Here is a 16,344-nt window from a genome sequence, read left to right on the forward strand (position 1 = left end):
TGTGATGAACCACATCAAAATATCTATATGAAGTTTGTAATTCTGTATTAAGAGCAGAGTTTGAAGAGTATGCAGTAAATAAGGCATAAGACCATCAACTATATTAGGGAAAAGAAAAATATTCAATATAGTTGCTCCATCAGTATGGTCCATTTTATGCACCTAGTGAGGCAGCGATCCTACAGGGAAAAATGTACTAACGGAATTAAGGGCTATGGTAATACATATACACACAGAGAGCTGAAGCTAGGTTGTACATGCAACCTCAATTATGGCATTAAAGTAAGTTGACTCCAACTACAAAATTAACATATCTTAATTCGACCTTCCTGTGTAGTGTAGACCTGGCCTTAATATTATGCACTTGACACTGTAGCAACTACCCTATTACAAGTATGAGCAGCTTACAAAAAGTGAATACCACATCCCAGAGCAGTTATGCTCAAGGGTACTTGCATCCATTTGCTGTCTAAATCCATCATCAGGCTACCATTTTAGTTACTTTCTTTTATAAGAGCAATGATTTAGCAGTCCAAATAGATTATAACTGCTTGGCAGGCCCCAGACTAATGACTTCCATGACTGTATCCAACACTGTAGGAACAGGGGGAAAAGGCAAGTTTAAAAAAAACTACCTTTATTTTTGTCTTCAGTTACATAATTTTAAACAGGGATGTATTTCATTATTCAGACATTCAGGCAATGTTGACTTCATTAGTTCAGAAGGGAAAAAGCATACAAATTCAAAACATTGTTGTCTTAATCTGAACACACCTGCTTTACTTATTATTGACCAGTGTGTGTTGCCAGAAGGAAATGTCCTTCCGCATTAAAATAGAGCACTTAAAAATATTGCTAAAAAGCAAAATGTCAAGATACTGGTCTTTGCAGCAAATACACAATGTTTTTATATTTAAGTCCATAATTGGATTAATATGCACATCTTGTTGTGTGTAAGGAACTCATATCAACACTGTACAGGCCAAACACCCTCTGAAAATTAAACAGCTGTAGGATAAGAAATTCAATACTGCATGTATTTATAAATATTATGGAGTGACAAATTTGGTCAAATACTGCAAAGAAAGATGTTTTCACATTAAAATGGTCAAGTCAGCCTACTTTTTCAGCTTAAATTAAAATAAAGAACATTATGTAACTGTCCATGAGTTTAAGACAATCAGTAATATAAACAGGTAGAGTGGAAACCGTTGACCCAACTATACAATATGCACTTTATAGGCCAAGTTCAGGTTTTTAAAACAAGAATTTTAACAAGATCATTAACAACAACAGTGACAATGACCAGATAACACATTTTTGTGTTCATTTGAGTACATCATCCATCAAAACAATGCACTGCAGTTTTGGCAGTTAAGAAAAATAAATTATAAAATATAACTAAAATCCCTGTAAATGCAATAATGAATTCAAAGGTGTGTATTTATCTATTTTAATACACATTTTGAATGTTATCAACAAACATCTTAAAAATAAATAAGTATGCCACAAGGCATAACATTGACAGAAAAAAATGACAAGTTAGCTCGAGGAGGTGCTCTCAAAAACTGTGAGAATTAATCTGAGTTTTGGTCAACAAGTCTGTCCCAGCCACTTCCGTCCTTTTATTCCATCTCTCCAAATGCTGGCAGCTAAATATGACAAAAGCATATTTGACAAAACCTGTGTCATTATGGCTTTAAATAAAGCAGACTTGAAAAAATGGAATGGGCTGCCTTTTCTACAGAACAGCTGGTTTTAGATATTGCAGGCACTTCAAAGGACAGTGGGGGGAAAGTACCTGACCTATTCTTTCCCTAATATCTTACATCAGTTGCAATATTACACAGAAAGGTAAGAAAGTTCCAGAAAACCACAGCAAAGTTTTAGGTACTACAGTTTAGTACACAGAGAAGGCAGAATAAGTTCAACCCACTTCCATTGCTTTTAAAAAAAATCAAAGTGTAAAATAATTTACCAACGAGATCTAACAGTGAGATGGCACATCCAGATTTTCATTTTAAGAAGGATGTTGTCACTCAGCAGTAGCTTCCATGGGAATTTTAGGCTTTAATTCCCATCCCACTTTAAGCAGATTCACATTTATTTCCTCTTAGTGTATTTTATAACGCCTAAATATCTTCCCTCTTTGGAAGATATTTCATCTTCCTGTCTAATGTTACCAAAACCACAACTTACATTATACAAGCATTTGTATTTTTGTACAAGTACTGTTGCCATTTTTACTATACCGCAAGACCATTAGAGGCACAACAAAAGCACATATTCAAACCAAGTGTACTGATGGTAATTTTTGTTCATTAGTAACCACTGCATAGACCACTGACATCAGCTGAATCCATTAAACTTTCTTCCTCAGTATCTCCAGGTAGTGACTGTACCATGACAACATGGAAATGATTTAATGCTACTGAAGTACAATTTGTGACTCAGTACCATCAGTAATACTGATCAGTGCAGATGTCACAAACCATAAGAAATCTTAAAATAAAACTTTTAAATTATTTTAAGAGTTTGGGCAACTTTTTTTTCCCCATTATCCACTTGAAAAAAGGGTAATTCTATAACAGCATGTTGAAAGCAATCAAAAAACAGATTTACAACATATCTGGTCTTCAGCTAAGACACTGCTAGCTGCTCTCTAAGATAGAGGAAATACTTTTGAAGTTAATTTTGCTGAAGATAGTGTAGTGTTCGTTTGTACCATTTCACCGGTCCATTTACTGATGGTCAAAGAAGCACTCATGTTTGCCAAAACTTTAAAGCTTCCAGAAGAGATGGATGAAAAATAAAAATACGCGTGAAGGACCAAATCAAGGCATGGGCGCATGGCATATTTGTTAAATAGGGAGGTTTTGAAAAAATTTGTGGTCACTAGATAAATGATTTTTTTAAAATCACAAGACAGCAGTTGAACAAGAAAGTAATTCCCCATGTTCTGCCTGCTTCCAGAGTCATTTGTGGCGTTGAATGGTTTTCCTTTTCCTTCTCTTGAAAAAACAACAGCACCTGTAAGTGTGATAGGAAACAATGTTTAAGAAAAAATGAAGGCACAAATAAATCATATCCAATGCCAATACTTGTTTAATTTAAAAGTATGCAGATAAAACTCTACAAAGCCATAAACCACTGCAAGGTACATATTCACCTCCATTGAGGGTGACTGAAATATTACTGAAGCCAAAATTATAGCAGAATTATTTCTAACACTTTTTACTTTGGAGATAGTCAAATAAGTTACATGATATATGAGAGTAATAAATAAAAAAGTGACCATTATAATTTCATTCCAAAATAGAAAAGTCCCATTAACTTAAGAGCTATAATAAAGCATTATGTATTGAGTCTGAATGGTATATTCCTAGAAATCAAGTGTTTTGATCTATATACCACTTTTCATGAAGTGCCAGTATGATAAATCAGAATGTCAATGGTACAGTAAACTTCCGATAATCCGGCACCTTTAGGTCCCAGGGGGTGCCGGATTATCAGCTATGCCGGACTATCGGAAGGGGAGGTCATGAGGGGTCTAGGGTGGTGTGGGGGGGATGCCATCCCAGACCCCACATAGCCCCCCCTTCCAATAGTCCGGCTCTGCCCCAGGCATCCCCGATTCAGCCGCTGCTGGTCAGTTTCAGCAGCAGTTGAATCGGGACGCCTGCGGCAGAGCAGCTGGGGTGCTGCTGGATTGGTCCGGTAGTGCCGCCCCTTGGCGCTGCGAGATCAACCCGGCAGCACCTCAGTTGCTCTTGGGGATGCCTGGGGCAGAGCAGCTGGGGTGCTGCCGGGTTGGTCCCATAGCACCAAGGGGCAGCGCTACTGGACCAACCCAGCAGCACCCCAGTTCCTCTGCCCCCAGCTGTCCCTGATTCAGCCTCTGCTGAAACTGACCAGTGGCTGACTCCGGGAAGCCCGGGACAGAGCAGCTCCAATGGTCCAGCTGCCCAGTGCACTTCTGGGTTCCTGATGGTGCCGGACCATCAGATGCCAGACCAATGGAGTTTTACTGTATTTTAAATATCTATATACTTAACCATTTCTCTAAAATTCACTAATATTGCTATTGCTGCTTAACATTTTTAGAAACACCATTAAAGCACTCAGACCCTGATTTTTAAATGTCTCAACCCAATGTTTAATAATAATTTTAAAATTAATGTTCTGATTCAATAGGTGAAAAACCATCAACAAAGTTAGAATCTGACCTGAAAGTGGACTTGTACAGTATATTCTTAACCTTTCCTTTCTTATAAATTAGGGGAGAGTGAGAATGTGAAATTGACAAATTTTTGTCAATTGTAATATGCTAACAGAGTGAAGAAAGTCAGGTAGGAGCAAAGGAGACGGAAGTAGAAGAGCAAACAAATACAGATAAATGAAAAATGTTAGGGAAAATAAAAAGCTCAAGAGGAGAGAGAGAAAACACTGCTGAAAGAAAAACGAAAGAAAGGAGATATATGTTCTTAAAAGTCACAGACTAAATGAGAAAAAAATGAGAAGAGACAACAAAGAAGGACTGAAGGAACAGACAGATAAGGAGTCTGTGGCATTTCCTTGCTGTGTTAGCATAACAGAACTTAGCTCTCTCTCTAAAACCTGCTAAGATAAAACCTGCTTTGACTTCTTGGAGATAAGCATTGAGGTTAATATGAAAAATGGAGAAAATATTCACACACCCCTTTTTTTATTAATTATAATTTCAGAAGTGAATGGGCAAATTTTATTTTAAGACATAGGATAGCTTGCCCAGAATTGGTTTGGTATTTGTTGTTCTGTACAATTGAGCTGCACACTAAGTAATGATTGCTATCCATAGTTTCTCTTTCTCAAGGTGAGAAATACTATGGAAGTGACATTCTACAGGTACTGCAATGAAGAGGATTAGTGTGCTTTCACTATCTCCGCAGTCCTTCAGCTCATCAGCATTAGTTATGTTCCAAAAGGAATCCTGCTTGCATGGTTGAAAAGATGTGGGTTTTTTTAAAGAGAGAAAAAATAAGGGTTATTAGTGTTCCAAGAGACATGAGAAAGTCATCCATAGTGAGAGGATAAATGGAGATTCACTTGGATAAAATACCATCCCAGGGCAGGCAGAAACGCAATCAAAAATAGTATTATGGGACCAGCCCAGACCAAAGCTAATCAGAGTTATGCAACTTTAAGTAGAAAAAACATTAATTATTGTTAATGAGGAAACCCAGAATTAAAAGGCCACAGAGGAATCTACATAGATTAAATAATTCACAGATTAAATACACAGATACCAGCAATATGTTATTTATATAGTCCTTAAGACAAAATAGGATATGGCAGATCTTGAAAAATAACAAATGCACCTAAAATCTGTCCATAAATCCTTAGATTTTTTGTCATTATCTATGTATTAATGGCCAAGTTATGACCAGTACAGTTTGTATGTAGGTTCTGAACCTGAAAGAACGTCTGCAGAAATGTATCACTGCCAACTCCTCATTCATTTTGTAAGCCTTGATACACAATTCACTTACTAGCTATAATGTCTTTGGACATATGGCACAATCACCCATCAATGCATTGTTCTGTATGGCATAATACCAAGATATAGAATCTTAAGGTTCTGATAATACGTCATTTGGGCTCCTTCAATTTATTACGTCTCCAGCTCTCAGAAAGATTTAGTCTTATATTATAAGTTCACTTAGGGCTTTATCTAGACAAACATTTAGTTTAGGGCAAAGCATGGCATGAGTCTACCGCACCCTAGCCTGCCCATGTAGATCTTGCTGAAGTACACTAACATTTTGTTAACTTGTTCTGATTTAGGGATGCTAGTTTTGTATCCTTCCTTCTCTATCAGGTTTCACTCCATCCTTAGGCCTTGTTATTATTACTGTGGGCTGTCGACCTAAGTTACGTAACTTCAGCTACATGAATAATTGGTAGATTTCTCATTTTGGTGGATTTAGCACATCTATACAGATGTGATAAATTGATCCCTGCCGGATCAATTGCTACTGGTCAATCTAGATTGTTGTGAAGACATACCCTTATAGTTGTGATCTATACTGTGTTTGTACTGCTTCACAAGTTCCTGCTCATCACCAGTAGTTTGCTCCATCCATGCCAACGACATGTGGACATTGCCCAACACTCAATTCAACTGACATTGGGCTTGCAGAAAAACTCTATCCTCAACCAATCTAGACAGTATCTCCCATCCACTCAGTGAACCTCATGATCTGTGAAGTACAATTACAGATCTCTTCTATTAATGGATACTGATCTTAATTGTAATGAAATGTGATCTAATAGGGTAGCCTAATTAAAAGGATTTCACTAAGTCATGCTGAAATAAAAAAAGCTATTGATAAGGAGAAATAAATCCTTGAATCTTAACTATTAATAAAGGTTTTTGTTGGAGTAACATAAATATACATTTCAAATCACAGAATTTCCTTGGAAGCCCAGATACCACAAATATACATGTTACATGTAAAAACGTTGGCACTCTTAAAGCCTTACATTATAACAAATGACATTTAAATGTATTTAAATTTATGTAAGAAAATGTTGCGTCTATTTTAAAATTCCCCAGTATAAAAGCTCTTATGGCAAGCTTTAATGTAGACCTAAATTTATACCTCAATATACACCAAAACAGACCTAAAACTACCTTTGCACATCAACAGTCCACCAAGAAGTAGATCACATCAGAATGGGCAACCCATATAACACAAGAGAATCTACTTTAAAAAATATAGGAAAAAACCCTTTGACTGAACAAACCTAGTTGTCATCTACCACTCCATACTAGAACTCATATTCATCACTAAATAGTTACAACCCATACTTTATGGGGATCATGTCCTGAAACACAATCGTTTCCGAAACCCTATTTTCTGGCCTTGAAGTCTCCCCTGATTCACCATCGGAAGCAAGCTTCCCCCAGACCAGGACACCAACCCAAAGCAAAACCCATCTCTCCCATAACAGATGCGAAGCAAAACTTGCCGACATATTTCCACTGCTATAATGATCAATACCACATCATATCTTTCAGGATTCATGGTCTAAATATGCCTACCACAATATATGGTATACTTCATCCAGTGCACCAAATGCCTCACTAACTACGCGAGTGAAACCAAACAATCACTATACTCTGAAATGAACTCACATAGAAAATAATGAGAGAGAAATACCATATCACTCAGAGCATAACACTTTACAAAATGATCATTCCATGTCTGTCATCTGTCTTCACCTTCAAAAGAAATCTGCACAAACTTAGCAAAAGATTAGCCTGGAAACAAATTCACTAGTCTGCCTGACACCAATCATAATGAACTGAATAAAGACACAATTTATGGCTCTCTACAACAGTCTATAAGCCATGGATCCTTCTTTGTCCTACAACTGTAAAGGCTTTAACTTCACACCTTCTTGCAAAATGTGTTATTCCTAGGGATGTAAAATCCCATTTTACTGGTTAATCGGTAAACATATAGTTTAACTGGTTAACCGATCAAAGGGGACGGCAAGCAGAGGGGTTGCTTCAACCCATCGGGAGTGCGCTCCCCCCGCCCCCGGCCACCAGTCAATGGGATGAAGCAGGCTTCTTCCCCTTCCACAACCACTGCAGACAAGGGCTACTTGGGTGTTCTGGCTAGAGGAGCCCTAGCCTGTGGAACACTTTGCGCTGGAACTCACTATGGCAGGCAGGGAGCTGTTCCAGTACCCACTGGTTAAACTTTCAAATCCCTAGTTAATGCCTTATTTCTTTCACCTTTGTATTTAGCTGTGGCATTCAAATTCTTCTCCTATCCCAAAAGAGTTCTGTAAAAGCTTGTTTCAACAACAGAAGTTAGTATTACCTCTCCCACTGTGTGTCTCTAAATGTACAGAGGTTTACCAACATATGAAGAATATAGTCTGTTAAAAAACATCCTGCCCTGTTTAAGTATCTTGTCACTAGAGGGCCTCATTATCAAACATAGCATTGAATTACTATAAAACAATGTTAATAGCGTCCATTTAAGAGTTTGTAACATACAGCTACCACAACTTTAAGTATGCAAACAAACATCTAGGGATGCTAAAGCCTAATATTATTCTAAATAGGAAAGAAAGTATCTAGAATCTGAAAGGCATGTTCTCATGTACTAACAAATATTTTATGCATTTAAAAATGTTTTGGTCATACTTTCTAACCTATTTGTTTTTGTGTGTAATAACTTATCTGCTGAACAAACAGTAGATTACCCTACCTAAGGGAAAACAACAGCGCTTCTCCCTTAACTACACAACTACAAATGCCTTTATATCATGTCAACTAGGCTTACAATCTCACTCTTTACACATCTTCCTCCCTTCTCCTCATCTAGTGTGTTACCAAACATTGGGTTTTTGTTCAATATTTCCAAAATGCTGCTTAATCTCCACTGCTAAAAATTCTGACAACATTTAGGGCTTGTCTACAAATGAAAAGACAATTCAGAATAAAGTAAGGTGTGAATTTAAAGAGGATTCCTGATGAACTGTGTGGGGCAGTTCTAATTCAAGAAGAGTACCTATTTCCAAATTAGCTTATTCCCTTTTGGAAGTCAAGAAAGGAACCACAAAATTGAATGCTGAGGGTGCCCCCAGTCAGTGCCAGCACTCCTCAATTTGCAAGGAGTAAGGGATATCGAAGGGATTTGCTCCCATCAGCCTCCTGCTGTGGAGACTGCGCCAAACTCAGCTTCAGGTACATCGACTTGAGCTGTGTTATTTATGTAGATGGGAGTTGCATGCCTTAAGCTGACCTTCTGCTCTAGTATAAAGCTGGCCTAAGAGTGTCCACAGATAGGAATTAGCTATTCTTGATTAATCAGGATTAACTCCCTATTTAAACAAGACTCTATCCTTTTTCCACCTTGCTTACTGCCACTATTTCATCTTTTCTGACCTGCCTAAGTTCCACCTCACATTAATCTAGTTTATCCAAACATTTTATTATAAACACTTCTTATTGCTATGATGTCAATACCCTTCTCAAGGGTGTCTCATTGTTTAGTCTCCTTCCATTTTTTCCTCATGCCCATCTCCATCTTTAAAAAAAAGTTCATGATTTTGCTCTTGCTTCTGAACTCTGTTAATTCTGCATTCTTTCTTGCTTTTATCTCCTCTCTTGTACTGTGCCCCCCCATACCATGGAGAACCTCCTACCTACAGTGTACCATGTAGCTCCACTCTCCTTCAATTTGCCTCTAAGAAGCTCATTATTAAACTCTTTCATCTCTGATATGATGACACTATCCTCCACTCAGGCAGTTTCCCATATACCACTCCTTTTCTTATCCAGGACATGGTCATATTTAACAAAACCAACAGATACACTAAAACTATGGATGTAAGCAACTAGTTGAATATCTGATAAGCATAAGCTTATCAGATATTCAACTATTCACTCCCCACCATCTCTATGGGGGGCAGGGGAGGCAGGAGGGAATCAGTTGATTGCCAGCTCACACCCAGTCCCAAAAGCTGCGCCTCTGCTTTTTAAATGTATTAAGAGCCTACTGGCTCTTAATACATTTAGAAGGCAGAGCTGCATTGGGGTTAGCTCCCTGCTGCGGCTCCACCACTTATCGATTAGTTGATGCAAATTCCATCAACTAGTCCATTAGTTGATTTAACTAAATTTAACACCCCTAACTAAAACTCTTCAAAGATTTTTCCTAGTTTTCCTGTTTTATCACCACTCTAATTTCCTGTGCTGATATCTGTATGTATTTTATTTCTTATTTAATATTCAAATTACAATCTTTCCCACCAACCCCAATCAGGATAGCCACCTCACTGCACATACAAAGATAGAGAGGCCTTACAGTTTTTAAAAAATTAGTGGAACCAGTCAACTGGAAATTCCACTCCCAAGGAAAGTTTATATTTCAGCATTTTAATTTGACCTGAATCAGGACAAAAATTAAAATACTGAAATTTTCAGAGAATAAAATGTTTCCGAAAATTGATTTTGAAATGTTGGAACATGTTGACCAATACAGAACACTATATTTGAGAATCAAAAGATTCATTCTGCTGCTAGTTTGACTTTTTAACCATATTTGCCTGAGCTGCTGCAGTGCCTCTTAGGAGTTGTAGTTCAGGGACCTCATGTCCCCATTCTTCCCTTTAAATCCTGGCCAAAATATATCTTCTGTGATGGTGCTGTGGTCATTCAGCCAGAGGACAGACTGTGCTGCATGATGGGAGATGTAACCTTGCTAGGGAGCCCAATCAACAATGGAGACACACGGCATCTGAAATACAAACTCCTATAAAGCACTGCAGCAGCTTAGGCAAATGCAATTCAGTGTTGAACTGAACTAAAATGAAATGTTTTGATCTGGTTCACCAAATCAAATTATTTCCATTCAAGACAATTTGAACTCAACAAAATATTTGTCACTTTTGTCAAAATTTTATTTTCCCTGCAAAAAAATTTCATTTTGTGGAAACCACATTTTCCACAGAAGAAACACTGACAAAATTCCTGATCAGCTCTTAAAAGTTGATAGTAATTTTTTCTGGATAGGGACCTGGTCCTCATGCTGTAAAGTACATACAAACTTATGTCTCTATATAAAAATTAAAATGGCCACTTTTGTAATAAACACTAATTTAAAATTAGAGTAGTTAATTTTTAAAAATTAGTCTGAGTGTAAATACTTCCCTGATTTTAAAAATATTGCCATCGCATGAGTTTTGGGATATCAAAGTATATTTGCATATTTTAATATAAATATTCTATGTATATTTTGTCTGTACACACATGTATATTAAACATTCACAAAGCAAACTCAGTAAAATATTGTTGGGCTAGCAGTTATAAACTAACAGAGAAATTACATGAATTGATTTTTCCATTTTGGAAGATGCAGTTTTATACCAAAGCCAATACATGGCCATTTTTTTTTAAATCCCTAATATCAAAAATAAAAACAGACTAATAATATTTTGGGTAAATTACAAATAAATTTTTGGAAGAGCTTTAACTCTGTTCATATTTTCAGAAGGAGCAAAGTCTATGCAAAGGAATAAAAAATAGTTTCTTCACAAAAAAACATGTTTCATTAAAAAAGTATGTGCTCTGCAGTTAAGTTTTTGTAATTAGTTAGCAAATTGTCAATGACTAATAATTTAGTAAGACTAGGATAAAAAGTGTGTGAAGTTCAAACATCCACTAGTATTTAGTGACAGTTTATATTAGTTATTTTCTAGATATTAAATTGTTACGGGAATATAAAAACTATTGAAAAACATCAAAGTTTCTCCACTAAAACAGCACAGTAAATAATATATAAAAAACATTTGATAGCATACTGCCCACTTAAAAATATTAGAGAAAGTACACACAGACCACACCACTTGAAACAAACAAGAGTTGAAGCAGGCAAAACAGCTCCTTAACATGCTGGTATTTCTTCCTGCCTCCAAGACAGGCTGTCTAATGTTACTATGCACTTCAAATCATTTTGCATAGGTTTTCCAATTGTAGTTCCATTTTAAAGCTCCCCCCTTCCCATATGGTTTTAAGCCACATAGTGTAAAGAAAACCAATGGAGCTATTTCTGCCTGCCTACACTTCAGAACTCACCACATGTTCAACACTTTCTGGCAGCTATGTGCAAAAAGATAAGGGGGAAAAAAAGAGTCAGAACACTATATACACCATGCAAAAAAGTCCTACAATTCTCACATGACTTTTATTCAGTATAGTGATTTATAAAAACAGCAAAACTTATCAAGCTATTAGTTAACATGTTAAAATAAAAAATGGATTTCACTACTGTATAAGCAAGTAATTTATGTTATGTTAACTAGCTAATGCAGTCAACATTGAGGATAACATATATTCTAATAATTATTTGAAGCCTACATAATTAAAACTCAAAAATACTGAAGTAGTTTGCCACTTCCCAGTTGTAAGACGATTTAGAACAAATTTAAATGACTGCATGTGTGTGCCAGGTTCTTTTAATAAGTAACTAGTTAAGTGAAATTCTAACTCAGTACTGGGGATCAAATCACTGGCTTTTAAAGTTTAACAGGTAAAAACAATACATACTTTGTTTCGTCCATCACTTCTACTTCAGCAGGGGCTGTGATGGGAGCATTCGAACGGCCTGCGGTTGGGTCATCTGTGTTCAATTCTCCATTTGTTGAGCTTACAACCTGTAATTAACAAAAAGTATTTTAAGTTATGTAAGTGCACATGTAGGATTCTGAAAGCACATAATATACTGAAAAATCTGAATGAGCATTATTAATATGCAGTGAAAGTTTTGTTATCCACCACACTGTTAACAGAAAAATGTTGTTAACTGGCATTGCCCCAAGCCTCAAAACCACTGCAGCTTCAGGTGCCAGCTCAAGTCATCAGCAGGCACCTCCTTCCCCCTCAGCCTGCCTCATAGCGGGATCTGCAGACAGGGGGCAGGAGCAAAGCAATAAACTTTGTTATCTAGCATATTCAATTAACTGATCAGCCCTAGTCCCCATGAGTGCCAGATAAAAAAAAGCTTTCACTGTATTACCATTTTATATGCCACCATGACCACTTTTCTAATACAATTTACTAAGTTTGATCCATGCACTCACCCTCCTGCTTCTATAAGAAAAGCTCTCTATAAAACTGACTCCTTAAAGATGGCAGACTGAAGATATTTACACTAGCACTTTTCTGGGCAAAACTTTTGTTGATCAAGGTGTGAACACCCCCCCCAAACACACACACACACACACACACACACACACACACACACACACACACACACACACACACACACACACACACACACACACACTTACTTCCCACCACAAGTTTCACTGACAAAAGTATGGATTGTGCTATATCAGTGGTGGTGGGGCGGGTCTCCTGCTGGCATGGCTACTACTGCTGGTTGGGGTTGGCTTAATTATGCCAATAAGAAGGCTCTCTCCTGGTGGCATAGAGCAACTATGCAGGAGACCTTAGGAATGTAAAGCTGTGCCACTGTAAGGTCATAGTGCAGAACCACAGTATTTAGAACTGAGAGCCCTAGATCCTCAGCTTTCTTTGATACAGGCACTAAGACAAAGCAAGAACATACTAGCTATTTGGCGAGAACAGAAGGTAAGAATAGAGAGCCATGACTTTACTGACTTCCAACAATTAAGTAGCATGCAGTATACATAGGAGTGGGACAGAAGGCATACATGGCACCTGCCAATTTTCATATGACTTCAGAAGCTTCCTAGAATGTCACCTTCCCTATTGACCTGCTGATCTCCAGGACTCCAGGTCAAAGAAGGCAAGGGTGCATTGACAATGCTGTGGCTGTCCCCTTCTGATCAGTACTCCCCAAGTGATAGCAAGACTGTCAGCTGCAAAGCCCCAAGTATTTGCTCTCAAGTGTCTTTACAGACAGGAATAACAACAGCCATGCTCCAAACAGATCTCTCTTATCTTCTCCACCCATCTCCTCCCAAATTCCTTCCCAACTTCCCAGGACATTCTGGTTCTCTCAGGGCCCTTGGCTTGCTGTTTAGCAAACTACTATCTATTAATGCTCACTCACTTCTATTCACCACCACCAAGGCAAATGATGCTATTCCAGAGACTTCTCCCTTATTTTATTTTGGGCAGTTTGTTGAATGAAGGTAGGTGAAGATAGAGTGCCTCTCAGATTAGGGGAGCCAATCCTTTAAGATAAAGGGCAGATCCACTAGCCTGGTGCAGAAAAGTTGAATCTGCAGGGTGACAATTTAAAATCTGATAATGTGATGGCAGACGCCTATAAGACATAGATGTGAAACTCAGCACCTAGAACAACAGGTAGGATGACACTAAATGGGACAGATATGGCTCATTGGCAGGGTCAACAATATGACTAGGGAACAGGAACATGTCCCAAGGGCTTCTATTTCAGAAGATTGACCTCTTGTGATTAAGGGTTATGTAGGAGACAGAAGTAAAAAACAAACAAAAAAAATCACTCCTATCATGCCATTTACTGGATTCTCTCAAGTTCTATTAATGTAGTTACTGTGGAATTAATTATAGGCAGTGGTTATAGTACTGCCTACTAAGGTGGCCCCACACTTCCCAGAATAAAACCCGGTTTTTAATTTCTTGTAACTTTGCCAATCTTTAACCGTCTGGGTTGAAATTTAATGTGCAAGATATCTGCTAAAGGCTTTTTTTTTTTTTTTTAATGTTTCAGATAAAATGGGTCAGTCACTTCCAAGAATAAGATTGGGATGGGGAAATACTTTGGTTTTGCGAATATTAAAAAAAATGACCATATTTTCTTTGAGAAACTCTAGCAAGCCTGTATGTTGCAACAAGAAACTCAAATTTCCCAGGGTGGCAATTTTTGTGGAAGAGTGGCATATTTTACATCTTCATGAAAATCCATCCAATTCTGGACAAGATAAAGCCTTAGAAAAATCTCAGATGCATATACTCAGTAGAGTCTTGTAACAATACAGCTAAATTCTCCGAAGATTCCATTTGCATTGAACATGCTGTGACGCAGGGCTACAGAGCTAAAAAGGGCTTTTCCTACAAGTGCTGCTACCAGGAGCAGCAAGCTAGTGTAAGCCCTGGAAAGTGAGAACAAATAGATTCTCCTGTGCTCTAAATATTTGCACTGCTGCACCTAGCAAGCACTGAAAAGAAAGTCACATGACTGGAATTCCAAAATGCCAAGAGCCAGACATGAGCCGGGGGGGGGGGGGGGGGGGGATGGACAATATAGAAAGTACTGGCAGGATTTAGAGTCTGTCTTGAAGGGAATGAAACTGGGACTGGGTAAAAACGAGATAACAGTATGTCCCTACCTCACAAGGATGCTGTGAAGGTAAATACATCTCAGACATCATACTGAAGAGGGCCAATAAGTAGCTCTAGCACCACACAGACTGGGAGACAGGACACCAAACCATATGCGCAGCTGGGATGAGCAGGAGAATGAGATGACTGGAAGGTTTTGGGGGCAAGATCAACTGGATGAGGAAATGGTGGGGAACTTGTGCTAGCTGGGCAAGAAGACATGGGGATAAAGAGCCTGATGAACCATCACTAAGATATGAACATATGAGAGGGACAGATACCAGCAAATTCCTACATTTCAGGTAACCAGTGGAATTAGAACAGTTCTTCAAGTACATAAATGGGCAGTTAATTTGCCTGTTCTCTCAGTCACAGCAGGCACTCTCACATTCCAACTTTCACTCCGTGGCCTGTCCCTTTTTTCTAGCAGGAAACCTTAGATCCAAACTCTATAGTTCTATCAGCATAAGAAATGGGGAGGATTTAACCAGAAGCTATCGCTCCACAAAGGACAAAACATTCCTCAATATTTGGGAAGCTTACAGGCCCATGCAGTATGTTTGTTCCATTGCTGAATGACTATTATTCTAATGAGCTATCTTCCTCGTGACTTTCAGGAAGAGAAAACTGGCTGCAGCGAATTAAGGACCTTGTCAGGTGGCCTGCACTGAAGCATGTGTGTACTGGCAGACATGCTACTGATTAGGAATTTATGTCTGGAATGGATGCAGTTAGAGTTTCCCCTATGGTTCTCAAAGAAAACGCAAAAGAGTATTCAGGTGAGTCCAAAACTCCTTAGTCAAAGTTTAGTTTTTCTTTACTGAGCATGGGACTTCCCCTTTACGCAGTACCAACTGCTTGTCATCCTGAGTCTAGAGAAATGGTTCTTGATATTTTCCATATTTTGACTTCATGCTACAACAGAAGAGAGTTACGGAACTTCCCTTCCTTCTAGCCATAAAGGAAGAAAGAAAGGAGTGTTGACCAAAGTTGTGAACACATTCACAAGAATTCTTAATGATGATGGAGCTTCCACTAACATATCCATCCCTTCTACCCTGGAATCAACTTATCAAATGTCACTGCCTGATGCCTGAAAGCAGCTTTCTAGGTGGCTGGCAAGTGGTATTCAGTTTGCTTCCACTTGTACATACTTTTCAGTAGACTATGCACTCACATATTTAGCCTTCCTTCTGTTTTCTTGGAGTGGGACTCAGCTGACTTGTGATTTGGTCACCTGGGAAATACGATAGGGTTATGTATGGGGATTAGCTCCTGCCCCTCATCCACAACATGTAACAGAAACACAAATGGCTACATGTAATCATCCTACTTGGGGGGAAATTATGTCATGTCAGAAACTAATGCAGATTTGTTGGCTAAGGTAATCTGGCTATGTAAAGAACTTTAGCAGATGTTCCCAAGACCAGCCAGGTTTAGTCTGATCTCTGTCAGGGTGGTCAAACACTGGAATAAATTGCCGAGGG

At 38.2% G+C, this 16,344-nt stretch overlaps 1 protein-coding gene across 9 annotated transcripts in view; it reads right to left on the minus strand.

The window, feature by feature from the left end:
• Positions 1-620: 620 nt before the first annotated feature.
• Positions 621-16,344, minus strand: part of CSNK1G3 (casein kinase 1 gamma 3) — a 146,421-nt gene continuing 130,697 nt past the window's right edge. For 5 of the 9 annotated variants that reach the window (XM_006130107.4, XM_006130104.4, XM_075931935.1 and 2 more), the window contains 3 exons: positions 12,110-12,216; positions 11,639-11,662; positions 621-3,030 (listed from right to left, as the gene is read on the minus strand). In XM_006130107.4, the coding sequence (XP_006130169.1) occupies positions 2,976-3,030; positions 11,639-11,662; positions 12,110-12,216 (186 nt within the window). In that variant the 3' untranslated portion in view covers positions 621-2,975. Of the gene's footprint in view, positions 3,031-11,635; positions 11,663-12,109; positions 12,217-16,034; positions 16,095-16,344 lie in introns of those variants that run through there. The other 4 variants (XM_006130106.4, XM_006130108.4, XM_006130105.4 and 1 more) reach the window with 2 other exon arrangements.

This window comes from Pelodiscus sinensis, chromosome 6, assembly GCF_049634645.1.
Source record: "Pelodiscus sinensis isolate JC-2024 chromosome 6, ASM4963464v1, whole genome shotgun sequence".
NCBI lineage: Eukaryota > Metazoa > Chordata > Testudines > Trionychidae > Pelodiscus > Pelodiscus sinensis.